This window comes from Trichoderma reesei (assembly GCF_000167675.1).
Source record: "Trichoderma reesei QM6a unplaced genomic scaffold TRIREscaffold_12, whole genome shotgun sequence".
Classification (NCBI taxonomy): Eukaryota; Fungi; Ascomycota; class Sordariomycetes; order Hypocreales; family Hypocreaceae; genus Trichoderma; species Trichoderma reesei.
Genome location: NW_006711159.1, coordinates 694,263 through 708,753, shown reverse-complemented (window position 1 = coordinate 708,753; position 14,491 = coordinate 694,263). Strand labels below are relative to the sequence as shown.

At 54.9% G+C, this 14,491-nt stretch overlaps 5 protein-coding genes across 5 annotated transcripts; 2 read left to right on the top strand and 3 right to left on the bottom strand.

Moving 5' to 3' along the window:
• The first annotated feature begins 2,195 nt into the window (after nucleotides 1-2,195).
• TRIREDRAFT_49308 (uncharacterized protein) lies at nucleotides 2,196-2,905 on the top strand. Its single transcript, XM_006966367.1, has 3 exons — nucleotides 2,196-2,364; nucleotides 2,471-2,679; nucleotides 2,748-2,905. Exons 1-3 carry the CDS (start codon nucleotides 2,244-2,246, stop codon nucleotides 2,826-2,828), a joined length of 411 nt encoding a protein of 136 aa, XP_006966429.1. The 5' UTR covers nucleotides 2,196-2,243; the 3' UTR covers nucleotides 2,829-2,905.
• A 518-nt stretch (nucleotides 2,906-3,423) lies between these two features.
• On the bottom strand, nucleotides 3,424-4,122 carry TRIREDRAFT_108570 (uncharacterized protein; the record flags this gene model as incomplete). The annotated part of the gene is made up of 1 exon (XM_006966263.1): nucleotides 3,424-4,122. The coding sequence occupies one exon, from the start codon at nucleotides 4,120-4,122 to the stop codon at nucleotides 3,424-3,426; it is 699 nt and encodes a 232-aa protein (XP_006966325.1).
• Nucleotides 4,123-4,541: 419 nt separating this feature from the next.
• TRIREDRAFT_122455 (uncharacterized protein) lies at nucleotides 4,542-6,184 on the bottom strand (the record flags this gene model as incomplete). Its single annotated transcript, XM_006966262.1, has 3 exons — nucleotides 4,542-5,375; nucleotides 5,483-5,566; nucleotides 5,638-6,184. The coding sequence occupies 3 exons, from the start codon at nucleotides 6,182-6,184 to the stop codon at nucleotides 4,795-4,797; spliced, it is 1,212 nt and encodes a 403-aa protein (XP_006966324.1). The 3' UTR covers nucleotides 4,542-4,794.
• Nucleotides 6,185-6,739: 555 nt separating this feature from the next.
• TRIREDRAFT_63503 (Hypothetical protein) lies at nucleotides 6,740-7,891 on the bottom strand (the record flags this gene model as incomplete). The annotated part of the gene is made up of 1 exon (XM_006966261.1): nucleotides 6,740-7,891. One exon carries the CDS (start codon nucleotides 7,889-7,891, stop codon nucleotides 6,740-6,742), a length of 1,152 nt encoding a protein of 383 aa, XP_006966323.1.
• Nucleotides 7,892-10,658: 2,767 nt separating this feature from the next.
• Nucleotides 10,659-14,009, top strand: TRIREDRAFT_63484 (uncharacterized protein; the record flags this gene model as incomplete). The annotated part of the gene is made up of 2 exons (XM_006966366.1): nucleotides 10,659-12,308; nucleotides 12,378-14,009. The coding sequence occupies 2 exons, from the start codon at nucleotides 10,659-10,661 to the stop codon at nucleotides 14,007-14,009; spliced, it is 3,282 nt and encodes a 1,093-aa protein (XP_006966428.1).
• Between the last annotated feature and the right edge of the window lie 482 nt (nucleotides 14,010-14,491).

Below are 14,491 nucleotides of genomic sequence, written 5' to 3'. Positions count from 1 at the left end.
CTCGTGCAGAGGTAGCAGATCGGATTTCGCGTAACACAGCAGACTCAATGGCACGCCTCCTCACACCAGACCGTTTACGTGCGACGTCGACTTCTATCGGGGTCAGAAACCTCGCGAGGATACTGCCCGTCCATCGTATAGCGAGCTCTATCAGACCGGTTGGAAAGGGCTCTGAAAGCGTCTGACGTCGACAATGGTCCAGGGCCGTTTTGCCTTTCGAGTCTGGACACAGATTGCTGGGCTGCCATTTGATGGCATAGCACTGGCTCCTTGCAAAGAATTCATTTGAAAAGCTGCATTGGCACCAAACGGAATCCCTTTGCCGTCTCATAGTCGCCAATGAATCTTCCAGCTTGGTCGTTGTGACCAGCCACTCATCCAGTGCTACATGCTCTATGCTCATCTGAGCCGTTCAGAGATAGGTACTTCCCATAGGCACGTTGCTGATGCCGAAAGAAATCCAGCCTATCTTCTGCCATTGTTCATGGACTCATGGAAGGATTGCCAAACTTTGATTCTGTTACACATACGTCTAATGGACTTCTAGGGAGAAACGGGGAACCTTCGCCTCATCACAAACGACAATCTGATAGGACACGATCATGCAGACAAAGTTCACACATCGATCTCCCAAGGTCAATGAGCTACATGGTCTCGCGGCCGGTTTGGCAGATTCGCGTGGAGCTGCAACGATGGCACCAACTCCGGATGCTGTCTGAATGATTCCGAGAGAACATCCAGCGCCCTTGAGTGAGCCGATGGTTATGCATAGCGTTTGAGCCAATCCATCGGCTACAATGGCGACCAGCAGGGGTTCTACGCCCGACATCTTGGACGGGTTCAGCGGCGTCGGACGACTCTCAAAGGCGTTCGAAACCTGGGTGCTTCCCATGGATGCAATCTTTTTGCAGCGCTTCATGAGCGAATCTCGGCTCGGCATCGGCATGCTGATGGTGTTCTCTTCGGGCAATCTTAGCGTCGCATGGAAGGATTCCGATGCAGCATCTTTGCAAAGATCAGCTCTGTACTCATGGGTGCGAGCTGACCACCTTACCTTTTGGAGAACCGTTCAACCACCGGCAAAATTGTTGACCAGTTTTACGTTGTTTGCGGATGCTTCTGACTGCTCAGGTCAGCCCCTCCTCTTTGGCTATGGACGCTTCTTCTCGCCTCTCCAAGGATTTGGACCTTCCCACCTCAGCAGCTGCGGCCTGGAACTGCCATGTATGACTAGCAGTATGTTTCCCTTATCATCTTGCGATAAAGAGAACTTCAACAAGACTGACACTTATCGGCAAGGATCATGGAATAGTCCCGCAGAAATGATTTGAGTTTCAAATTGCCGAAAGCCCGGGAACGTCAGCACCCTGCTGATATACGAGTAATCGCAAATTCCCATCGACACGAAGCAGTCGAACTAGGTTATCACAGCAGCAATCCAACAGGGCAACATTCGGCATTGGGAAGAACCCTCCATCGTGCCGGCCAGGGCGGGTCCCGCTCCCCATGATGCGTCCAGAACAGGAACAGAGCAGCCCGCCTGCAGCCCATTCCAAATTCTTCTCCTCACTGCTCGACATGCTTGCTGCGTCGATTAGCCTGGAGCCACTTTTTTGCCCCAAAACCAAGCTCATGACAAATAGTCGAGGCCAATGGCGAGGGCTCTGCGGCAATGGGCAGGCAATTAGCGTCGTGATACTTCTTTGCCCTGACGCTGGCAATGAGAAAGCTTTCCATCAGACGAAGCAGGAGAAGCCCTTGCTTCGGACATTCGGACGAGCTGACGCCATGGACTGGAATACATCGTCTGCAAATAGTCCTCCGGGATGAGGTCGATGAAGAATCGCAGCCCTCAATCGAGTATATAAGGAGCAGTCAATTCCTCCCTCTCCCAAGCATCGGCATCTCGAATCCTACCACACTTGAAGCGACGACAAGCTCCGCATCCACATCTTTCAGCGCAATCCCACGTCATTGCCGCCGCCGTGGCCCTCGTCCAACCCCGCCGAAGCTGAACTCCCGCCCTTGGTACGCCCCGATCTTTGTGTTACCCCGCCAATCCCGTCCCATTTCCACGCATGAAGCTTCCAGTAGCTGTGCTATCTATAAGAAGCTGTATCATGCTCCGTGCTTCCACCTTGACAACATCTGTGAACTTTCTTCCTCAAGCTTGAATTCGACCCCTCTAACCGCAATCCTCCCTCTATAGAATCACTCAACAATAGCACAGAAGAAAAACCACCATGCCTCTCACCGGACACTGCCTCTGCAAGGCCGTCACCTACAAGGCCGACGTCGACGCCCCCCTCCTTACCGGCTACGACCACTGCGACGACTGCCAGCGCCAGTCCGGCTCAACCTACTGTATGCACAAAACCTCCCAGCTCCCCTTTCAATACCGAGGGCACCCCCACCTGCGGCTCTCGTTTGTATCCGAGTCTGGATGAATCAGTCTAACCTCCCTCTGCAGCTCTCGTCGCCGTCGTCCCCAAGGCCTCCCTCACCATCAACGGTCCCGTCAAGAAGTGGACCGGCACCGCCGCCTCCGGAAACTCCGTCCATCGCCTCTTCTGCTCCGAGTGCGGCTCTCCCATTGCCCACGACCCCGATGCTGCTCCCGATATCATTGCCCTCAAGGCCGGGACTTTGGACACCGAGATCAAGAAGCAGCTGAAGCCTGTGAGTCGCCTCACCGACCTGCCTCAGACCCATCTCTAGGAAATTTGTATCTAACCTGTGATATGTAGGACACCGAGATCTGGACCCATAGCAAGCTGCCTTTTTGCCAGGAGAAGCTCGCCAAGCCTTTCGAGTTCATGCCGCAGTAAATGACGAGCGAGAGGAGGAGGACAACATGTAGATAATTTTCAGGCCGTACCAGTTCGAAGAATACAAAAAGTCAAATAATATCTTGCGTAGCCAGCCGTCGCTATCGTGGTGTCAACGGACTCATCAGCATTCAACGACTGTTCGCTGCCCAGCTCCCCGACGAATGGGCAAAACCTCTTGCAACCCTCAATCTCGCCACATCGTGGACTCAACGACATGCCGTAGTCATGCTTCGTGCAGTCGCTCATGTAACACAGCCAACAAGGGACAGGTCATGAGGAATGGTAGCGAAACTTGTATACGGCACACAGGGGGAGTACAACCTACAATTCGGCCAAGACAGCCTCGGAACGCAGTCATCCTACACAAGACTACCAAGGAGTTGACCTCACACGCACCACCACCCAAGAGACAAGAGGAAAAGGCTGCAGAAATCACGGCACTCATCACGCAGCAAAGTGAACAAGAGTTTTGGTGGGAACTTTGAGGTGGTATTCATACTCCATGGCTAATGATACTCGCGGGAAACCACTCCTTCTCTCCCCCAAGCCCCTACCAGAATCTCAACCACCCGCCCATGCAAACTCGCCTCCATCACAGCAAGCCCAAGATGATGCCACCAGCAAAGACCAAAGCCATTCCAGAACTCGAGAAGGACGAGACGGCAGCAGATCGGTCGGAGGAAACGTCGACGTCTGGGGACTCGTGCAAATCGTTGGAAACGGTCGATTCCGATGCGGGCAAAGCGGTCGGGACAGTGGCAGCGTCCTCATCACTAGACTTCTGAAGCCCGGTTGGTGAAGGGCCGGCACCGGTTGCGCTCACAGTGGCAGGGGGGACGACCTGATTGGGATCAGAGACGGTGATGGTAATGATGGAGGGAGTGGGAGCGGTCGGTACCGGAGCATCCTGAGAAATGGCCAGTCGGCGGTCATCATCGCAGGCCAACTGTCGAATAACGGCGAAGATTCTGCGCCAGAGGTCTCGGACTTCGCGGCCAAAGCCGTGGTCCAACAGGCACCGCTGGCAGTCGAGGAAATCATCGAGGCCATCGCCGCCGCAGACGCACTCAGAGCGGGCGGAAAGGTAGGCGGCGGAGAATCGGCGGTCATCGTCAAAGTGGCATGTGTTGTCTCGGAAGATGATCTCGACGCAGGGGAAATCGTCGTACTCGTCGTCATCGCTGAAGAGCACCTCGCTGAGGGTCTTCCCGCCGAGGTCGAAGTCAGAAGCAGAGGCGACGGACAGGAAAGCCGCGGCGGCAGCGAGAACGGTGGTAGCGAGGAACTTCATGGTGAATGTGGTTGACGGTAGAAGCTGTGGTGTGTGTTGGGTGTGATGATGAGCGGCCTCCAAAAAAGACAGGAAAATAATGTATGTGAGCAAAGAAGCTGAGCGATGAATGAATGCTGTGATGGACGAGGTGGAAGAGAAGAAGATGAAGTTCGGGGGAGACGAGGGCTTTATATACCCAGAGGGCCGTCTGGCTCCTTCCTCGTCGTGGAACAGAGTTTGGCGTTCTTCCCTCGTGGAGGCGAGACGGTTGAGCAGTTGCGTTCCCGCTGGCGATGTTCCGGCGGAAAGAAGCTGGCGACTACGGAAGTCGCCAGGAGATGGAGGAAGTCGTCAGTCCTCCGGAGGAGGCAGGTGTTGCGTCTCGACCCGTCGATCGAGGAAGCAGCCTATTGCGAGCTGTCAAGCATGGAAGGCACTTTGTCGCGATCATGTTGCCATTCAGTATGTGAGTCTTCTGTGCGTCTATATAGTGAGTCGATATTACATGAACCAGTCGTCCCGCCATTATGCCATCGAATGTCCGTTCTTGAAATCATCATGGGCAAGCAACGCAAGAGAGAGAAAGAAACCCAGTATGCATCGCTGCGCTCAACGCCGCAAGTCTCCATCTGTGTCAGTCTATACCTAGGTACATCAGGTATACCTGGAATCTCCCAGTTCTTTCCAGGTCTACCACATGCTGCCCGAAAGAAGAAGGAGAGATCCCGCAACGCTGCCCAGCGCCAGCCAGTGGCTGCAGCGCATCGACCTGGCAGCTGCGCTCTTGTTCGGAGCCTCGGGCTCTGGCTGCTGCTTCTGCAACGAGTTGGTCTCTGATGCCGATGACGTGAAGCAGCTCGCAGTGCCGCACTTGTAGCCGCTGGGACAGCAGCCAGCAACCGCTCCTGCGTCCTTTCCGCAGAGGAACCAGCCGCTGGCACACTCGTCCGAGGCAGTGGCGGTCGGCACGTCATTTGCCGGGACCACGACAGTCACGCCATGGGACTTGATGGTGGTCGACGGCGCCGGGCAGGAGGAAGTCTGGCAGTCGCGGTCGGTGCGGCAGCAACCACCTCCGTGAGTGGCCAGGCAGCCGTAGAAACCGGTGGGGCAGCCGGTCTGGGTCTCGCCCGACCGAGTCGTAGATCGGGGAGGAGCCGACGAGGTGGAGGAGAAGGCGGTGGAGGAGACCGAAGACGAAGACGAGACCGAGGCAGAAGTGGAAGTCACGTCCGTAGGTCGCCATGGCGGTGCTCCTGTGGCACCAGAGGCTGTGGCAGTTGAGGTATGGTCAGTGTCTGTGGCTGTATGGCCGACGGAGGGATAGGAGCGTGGGTGTTTCCAGAGGCACGACCACGTTCGACGCACTATGACCTACCTGTAGGGCTCGAGTGCGCCTCGGGAACGCTTGAGGGCGATGCGGTCGGCGTCGGCATGCCGCTTGCTGAAGCGCTTGGAACGCCTACAAGTCTTTTGGTGAGCTTGGAGATCACAGTTGATGGACGCTGGTCGCTGCCTCTCATCTTCACTCACAACCTATGCCCAAGCAGACGTATCCAGGGATGCAACAACCGCCGCCGAGATCCGCTGGGCAGCTCACGGCATCCGAGGGACAATTGGCGACGCCTCCCCCGCATGTGGCTCCGTCAGGGCAGCACGCAACCTGTCCAGCATCTGAACTCGACACGTCGGTGCAGTATGTCCCGTCCGGACAGCACTTGTTGTCTGCGCCAATGCTGGAACAGCTCTCCATCCCACTAGGGCATGCTGCCCGGTTCTGAAGGATTCTCAAGACATTGGCGGCGCGTCGAAGCAAACTTTCTTCTGGGTTCTGAAAGTGGTTCGAGAAGGCAGGGCGATAGCGCTCCGTGGAGTTGATGGAGGAATCTTCGTCGTCGTCGTCGAGCCACAGATTCGCAGTCTCGTAAGGGGCCAATTGGGGAAGTGCTTCGAAGGCGAGGTGATCGGGAAACAGCTTTTCGTTTGGATTGGGCAGCTGCTTCTTGATGGCCGTGGCCACCGGTTGCTCTGCTGCCACCTCTGACACGAGAGCGAGGAGGGCTGCCGGTAGGAGAAGCATTTTGTGGAGGGTTGTCATCGCTGGGGCGGTCAGCGCCTTTTGTGAGACTCGAAAGCCCGCGGTGCCGATGCTTCGAAGCACGCAAACGCGGAGGATGCAGCAGTTGATGTAAAGTACCAGAAAATGCGTCGAGGACTGCTATTCTTGTCTTGGCTGTCCTCAGCGAAGCCGATCGCGCATGCAAACCACCCGTGAGCTAGGGATGCTCGCCAGGTCTAAACAAGTTGGGATACAAACAAGCTGGTGGCTGGGGTAACCAACTTAGCCTGGACCCCTGTGTCCTGTGTGGGCCAACATCTAAGCCGCTGATGACTGACAGAACAACAACTCACTCGGATTACTGCAGAATGGCATGAATGAGTTCACATGGTATTATGATGATTTTCTAGCTAAGTTACTCCCCCCGTCAAAATGATCCATTTGCATTTTAGTCACCTCTATGAAAGAGGCGCACGTAGCCTGCAGAGGGCGCAAGCACGGTGAAGAATCGCTGAACCTCGTAATCGTACACGCCAGATTGTTTATTATACAATCATATTCCATCATGACATCGTTTCAAAAGATCGACTCTTTCCCCTCCTGACTCTCTTCCTGTTTAGCGCCGGATTTGGCTTCTGGTTCAGCCACCTCTTCAAGCTTTGGCGCTGTCGGCTTTACAATTGGTGGTGCCCTCACGAAGGCATGACAGAGCAAGCCAGCAGCAACGCTGACATTCAGACTGTCCACGCAGCTGTTGCTCACAAAGTACGGCACCGAGAGCTCGTAATCGGCTGCCACTTTGATCGGCTTCGACAGGCCATGGCCCTCGTTTCCAAGAACCAGTATAGACGGATGTTTCGACAGTGGCTGCTCTGCCTCAACCGTCGCCGTTGAGATAAACTTGTCGCCGTGTCTCTGAGCGAGTTTGGGGTCGGGCGGCGCTACGGCGGCATATGTCTTCCACCCATGTTTTCGAGACTCCTCGATGAAACTGACAGGCGAGTCGACGCTGAAAATGGTAATCTCTTCCACGGCGCCTGCTGCAGACTTGAGCACGACCGGAGTAAGTGTGGATGAGCTGCGATTCGTGATGCCCACTGCATCGACACCAAGATAGCTGGCTGTTCGAAGTATGCCTCCAAGGTTGCCCGGATCCAGGATCTCGTTGAGTAGAAGAACAAAGGGTTTGGGCGCATTGTTGTTCTTGCGCGGGATGAATGTGTCTTTTCCGTTGATTGCTTCTTCCTCTCTTGACTGGTGGTCGAGTTCCACGTGAAAGCCCAGCTTTCCTAGCGTCTCTTCGAGTCTCCCAAGCGACTTCACGGGCAGTCGAGGCAGAGGCGAAGTCTCTAGAACGAAGCCATTGTGTGGTCGGCCCATGCTCATCTTGTCCATCAACCGTTGGTCCTCATTCGGAATAATGGTAATCGGAACACCCCTTCTTTCTGCCAGCCTCGTGATGATAGCATTGTCCTTGGAGTCTTTTCGATTCTCGCCTCCGTAAATGAAAAGTTTGTATAGCTTTCGCCTCCCCTGCTCAAGTGCTGCTTTTACCACAGACTTGCCGTAAAGGAATTGGGAGGCGGCGGTCGTGTACTTGATGTTCATCGCCATCATCTGATTTCTTCGTTCACGCGGCTCTGGCGTTTCCACGTTATCGTAGACATCGTCTCTGCGCCCAACAGGGCGCTCACTTGAACGACCATAAGACGGCCGCAGCCTGTCCATCTCACCTTGGACATCGTCTCTGTGATCAAAGGTGCGCTCAGATGAGGGCCTTCCAGCATAGCGAGACCTTTCCGAACGCTGTTCCGCAGACTCGGAAGCTCGGAAGTCATCTCTGCGGCTGGAGGTACGTTCAACTGTACGGTTCCCAGAGTAGCGGGACCTTTCTGACCGGTCCTCCGTAAACTGAGAAGATTGGAAGTCATTTCTGCGACCAAAGGTACGTCCGAATGAGCGCTCGGTAGAATGGCGAGACCTTTCTGAACGGCCTTCCGCAAACTGAGAAGCTTCCATGGTGCGCCGGGGCCGGGTTTCCAGTCTTTGATATGGTAGCGGACGGACCGGCTCTTTCACAAGAGAAGCAGCTTGCTCCCTGAAATCTCCATGTCTAATCTGGTATACCAGGCTCCTCTTGCCGTAGCTCGAGTCCGGATTGAGGAAGCGTTTACGCCTTGTCTCTTTGGTGGATTCCTCCCCCTCATCCTCCTCCTCTGCCGCCTTGCGACCGAGTTTCTTGCGTAGCTTCTGCTGTTGTCGAGGCGATGAGGCGCCATCAAGCGCTCTTCGAGTTAGTCCGCCATCCCTACCCCTGCCTTGTGAGTCCCGGCTTCTGTCTTGATCTCCGTATTGGACTCTCTCAGATCGCCGGACCCCTCTGTGAATGGCCGAAAGGGTAGCAGGTCGTTTTATTTGTAGAGGGTAGGTACCTGGCCTGTTCAGGCTATTGAGTAGCTGGCGAGAGAAGCCATTAGCTCTCAGCTGTCCAAGAGATATCATTCTTGGAGAGAGAGCAGTTGGTTGATGCTCATACTAAATCAGGTATTCAACAAGAGACGATCTTATACCGGCACTTATCGTCAGAACTCTCTCCAGTTGGCGTGCAGGCGTCTCAGATTATTTTTTTCTGCCGGATCTGGCGGGGTCCTGGCAGGGGTCGTCTCGAAGGCGGTGAGGGTGGCAACGGTGCTAAACTTCCGCCATGAAACTAGAGGACATGTCGAATGTATGGCAATGACTGGCAAGCCAAAGTACCTCGCAGATGCTGCCTAAGCTGTTTTCTTCACATGCTGCTAAGCCTTATTCAGCAATCCCAACGCGTTCCGAGCAGACGACTTATTCGGTCAGATATGGACCCGCGTCTAGAGGTCGACAAGTGAATGCGACACAGAGTGCGCCCGATCCGATATCCCACGGATATTCCTCGATCTCATGCTCTATGGCACTGTTTTTGCTTCCTGGAGCTTCTGCTGATGCGTTCCGATAGCGTTGGGACGCTTGATCTGATGAGGTGCGACTTCCATCATCCGGTTTAGGGGCGGCTTGCCGCAAGCTGTCGCATCAACTCCCTATTGATACAGAAGAGTCTGTGCTGACCGGAAGAAAGCAGATGGATGAGATGAGCATCTTTCGAGGCATGAGCGAACCGGGCGACGAGAATCTCGACAATGGCATTCCCTCGTTTGACCTCCCGTTTCCCAGCCTGAACGACCTGGGCGACATGGCCGATCTTGCTCTGCTACAAGCAGCGATACACGGAGAAGGGAATTTGGATGGAGACGTGACCAACGAGGCCGTCATGGACAGCATGGTCAATACAGAGAGAGAAGCAGGTGCTGAGGAAGAGGGCGATGCAGAGGGAGACGTAGACGCTGAGGGAAGAGCAGACGCAGACGCAGACGCAGACGCAGACGCAGACGCAGACGCAGTCGCAGGCGAAGACTCAGAGGTAGCCGATGTTAAGATTGAGGATACCGACGATGAGCTTCTACAAGTGGGCACGAAGCCGACATTCGAAGGCTCGAACCCGACCGACTCCGATGTCGATATGTCGCGAGACGAAGTCCTGGTGGTTCCGCCCACAGTGCGATTCGAAGTCGCAATCCCAGCTCTGCCTGAGGAGAAAAAGAGCGAATACTCGGACGTATATAGCACTGTCGTCGAGTATGTCACAGGTGGTTTTGATCTTGGCCAAGATGTGCAACAGTACGACGTTGAATTCACTGATGGAAGAGTCGAATTGGTACGTCCCCGAGCAGCTCTGCGCATGCACCTTCGCATAAGTCTGTTGCCCATGCATCTTTCCCCAATGCTACGGGCCTGGGGATCGAGAAGCTCTCCAGCTAGCGGCATCATCTTCTCACAAGTTGTGCCGAACATCCTGTCACCTTGATTTTTGGGCATCACTTTCTTCTCACCTGAGGCTCCTCTCGGCCAATGTTCGCCGTTACAAAAAGTCACCGCTCCCCTCGCACAGCAGCTACCCTTTCCCACATTTTTTTTCTCCATTGCCCAATAGAGCCCTGCCCGCTACATGATCGTCCGCATACTCTTGCATCTCTCTCCTCCGCTGCCAATACAGTTCTGATTCGCCCATTATGGACTCTTATTGACTTGATTGAAGCTCGAAATCGCCGATCTTTTGCAGTACATCAACGGCGAAGAGGCACTCCTCCAATATCAAGAGAACCCCATCATGGCGGGCGGCGACCGCAAGCGAAAACACGCCGCCGACGAGGAATGGGAGCCCGAGCAGAGCAACATCGTCGTGGATGCCGGAGATCTGGACGACGACGATGATGACATAATCCTGGATCGCAAGCGTCCATCACGTCCGAGTCGCGTCTTACGCTCGCGCGAGGCTAGTCGCCGTCCGAGCTACGCGGGCGGCTCCATTAATTCTGAGGGCGAGGACGACGATGCCCTGACCGAAACCAGCCAACCGGCGCGACGGCTGCGGAAGCGGACATCGACGCAGCTGAAGCTCACCAACATGTCCTTCAACACGAGTGTCGTCGACCAGGAGCAGGATGAACTGGCGCTGGAGGCTCGCCAGTCGTCGGAGGACGACAACTTCCTGCCCGTCGTGTCTGACCTCGCGCTGAAGAAGGGCCGGCCGTCGCGAGCCGCGCAGCGCTCGCGTCGGCTGAAGAAGCAGAAAGAAGAGAACGCCAAGCGAGTCCGCAGGAAGTCGGGAGACTCTGACATAGAATTCGAGCAGCCTCGGCGATCTGCGAGGGCTACGCGCAATCGCGCGAATATGCAGGACGATGCCTTCATGGAAGACGACGACTCATTCTACGTGGTCGACGATAAGCCGGCCGGCGTGCCCAAGGTCATCTCGGTCAGGGAGGTGTTCCAACCAATCACCCCAGAGTCAGATTTTGGATCCGTGCACATGCAATCGTGCCATACCTGTGGCGGCTCAAGGCAGCGTGGCCAGCTGCTCTACTGCCAAGGGTGTTGCCTGGCGTACCACAAGAACTGCATTGGGTATCGAAGCAATCGAGAGCATTTGGCAACCAAGGTGGGAGAAGACGACTTTGTCCTGCAATGCAGATTCTGTCTCAACATCTACTCGAAGAAAGACAGCAGTGCGCCCCGACACAGCGCCTGCCAACAGTGCAAGAAGGACGGCCGATCATGTACACCCTTTTCTCAGAAGAAGACGGCTCGCCAAGAGGAAAAGCTGCGCGCAGAGAACGGTGGCGTCGACCCTGTCACCCCAGTCTCGCCCCAGCTTATCAACAACCCCGACAATGTCCTTTTCCGCTGCTCAATGTGTCACCGTGGGTGGCATGTCGAGCATCTGCCTCCTACGGGCACCGACGCGATTGAGACGGACGTCAAGTCTGAACGACTTAAGGAGTATTCAGTCGACTGGCGGTGTACCGACTGCAGCTCTGCCAAAGGCAAGATACATCGCCTGATCGCGTGGCGGCCTGTCACACAAACGGAGGAGCGCCCAGCGTACGCAGATGTGAGCGAGGACGACAGAGAATACCTCATCAAATGGCAAGACATGTCATACAGACACTGCTCCTGGGCCCCTGGGGCTTGGGTATTTGGTGTTTCTGCCGGAGCCATGCGCACCTCTTTTGCCAAACGTGCGCTTGAGCAGGATCTCCTGAAATTCACGACCGAAGAGGCCATTCCAGACGAGTACATCACCCCGGACATCATCTTCAAAGTCAAAATGGACAGATCTAGTTCAGTGGGCAAGACAAAGGCCGATGACCTTGCCAACATTTCCCATGTCAAGAAAATTCTCGTCAAGTTTCATGGCCTTGGCTATGACGATGTCGTATGGGACTCTCCCCCTAGCCCGGAGAACCCTCGGGTCTACAGCGCCTTTGTGGAAGCGTACCGCGAGTACATCGAGGGCAAGCACTTCGAACCCGGATCCGCCAACAAGATGAAAGAACGCATCAAGCTCTACAAGAATTCTCCGTTTGTGGAGGTCGACACGCAACCCTCTGGCCTCACCCGAGGAAAGCTCATGGGCTACCAGATCGAAGGCCTCAACTGGCTTCTGCAGAATTTCCACCAGAATCGAAGCATTGTTCTGGCAGACGAAATGGGACTGGGCAAAACAGTTCAGGTCGTCGGTCTAGTAACCTCACTAGTACTGGACGCGCCAAAGGTCAGTGAAATTACCGTATCTATATATCCTTTGCTAGGCGTAGCTCTTACTGATGATTTCCCTTCATAGTGCTGGCCGTTTCTCATTGTCGTACCCAATGCTACCTGTTCCAACTGGCGTCGAGAATTCAAGCAGTGGGCTCCCGGCGTCAGAGTGGTCGCCTATCATGGTGGAAAGGAACCTCAGGAGCTCGCCTATAAATACGAACTGTTCCCCGACGGATCTACGGACATGAAGGCTCAAGTGGTTATCATGTCGTATGACTCGGCGCAGGACCCACGGACATCTGCCCTCTTCAAGTCCGTAAGCTGGAAAGGGCTGGTCGTTGACGAAGGTCAGCGACTGAAGAATGACCAGAACCTTCTCTACACTGCTCTGAGGTCCATGAAGATACCATTTCGACTGTTATTGACGGGCACGCCGCTGCAGAACAATAAGAGGGAGCTTTTCAATCTCCTGCAGTTCATTGATGAGAAGCAAAATGCAGAAAAGCTGGACGAGGAGTATGCAGTCTTGGACAAGGACAACCTTCCTAAGCTGCACGAGAAGATTCGTCCGTACTTCTTGCGGAGGACAAAGCTCGGCGTCCTAAAGTTCCTTCCCCCTATGGCGCAGATTATCCTTCCTGTCACCATGACGGTCATCCAGGAGAAGCTGTCGAAGAGCATCATGGCGAAGAACCCTCAGCTCATCCGAGCCGTATTTGCAAATAGCAAGATGAACGCCAAGGACCGCGGCAGCCTGAACAATATCCTGATGCAGCTGCGCAAATGCTTATGCCATCCTTTTATGTATTCCGAAGCGATCGAAGAGCGTCACCACGATCCACAGGTGGTGCATCGTAACTTGGTAGAGGCGTCTGCCAAGCTTCTCTTGTTGGAGATTATGCTACCCAAGTTGAAGGAAAGGGGTCACCGTGTCCTCATATTCAGTCAGTTTCTGCAACAGCTTGACATTGTCGAGGACTTTCTGAACGGGATGGGCTACGGATATCGCCGTCTAGACGGGTCCATCTCGAGTCTGGAGAAGCAACGGCGCATCGATGCCTTCAACGAGCCGGGCTCTGAACTCTTTGCCTTTTTGTTGTCGACGAGGGCTGGTGGCGTCGGAATCAACCTGGCGACGGCAGACACTGTGATCATCATGGACCCTGATTTCAATCCTCACCAAGACATTCAGGCACTGTCCCGTGCTCATCGCATTGGCCAGAAGAACAAGGTTTTGTGCTTCCAGCTCATGACGAAGGATTCGGTAGAGGAACGAATCATGGAAATTGGGCGCAAGAAGATGGCGCTGGATCATGCGCTCATTGAGAGCATGGATGACGATGAGCTCGAAGGGGCCGACCTGGAATCGATCCTCAAGCATGGTGCTCAAGCCTTGTTCGACGAGGGCTACCAGAAGACTGCCATCCACTACGACTCTGCCTCCGTGGACAAGCTCTTGGACCGCACTCAGATGGAGAAATCTGCGGCTGTGGATGATAACTCTGCCGAAGGCCAATTTACCTATGCCCGTGTGTGGTCGAACGACAAGCTTGGATTCGAAGAGACGGCGGATCTCACGGAGGAACAAGCCCCGGAGCCCATTGGTTCCAGCGTTTGGGACCAGATCCTTGCTCAGAGAGAGGAGGAAGCCCGACGAGAAGCCGAGGCGAGCAAGGAAGTTCTCGGACGTGGTGCCAGACGTCGGATGGTATGATACACTAACCTGTCCACACAATACTGCTGTTTGGTGTAGCCCTCTGCTAACGATATGTGTGCTCTAGGCTGTCAATTATGGAGCAAAGGGCACTGATCCCTTTGCGGTGCTGGGCGACGTCGGTGGAGACTCTTCGGATTCCTCCGATGACTTTGAAATGGGCAATGCGCCTGAAGAATCCGAGGATGAGGTGGATCCCACTTCAACAGGTAAGCATTCAGAACATCCTCTATGCAACGCGTAAACCTCGAAGATAGATGGCTCTCAGATGCCCAATCCCCAAGACGGCAAGGCTAACCGCGATCCACAGTCGAAACAGCAGCCGAGGTGTTGGCCATGAAAGAGGCCAAGAGAAAACAGCAGCACGGCATCGCGTTCCAGACGCCCAGCTCGACCCCCAGCAACTCAACTCCAAACATAACCCAAGCCCATCCGACCACAACGGGACCGGCATGGAAAGCCGACGTGCCAACGGCCCGTAA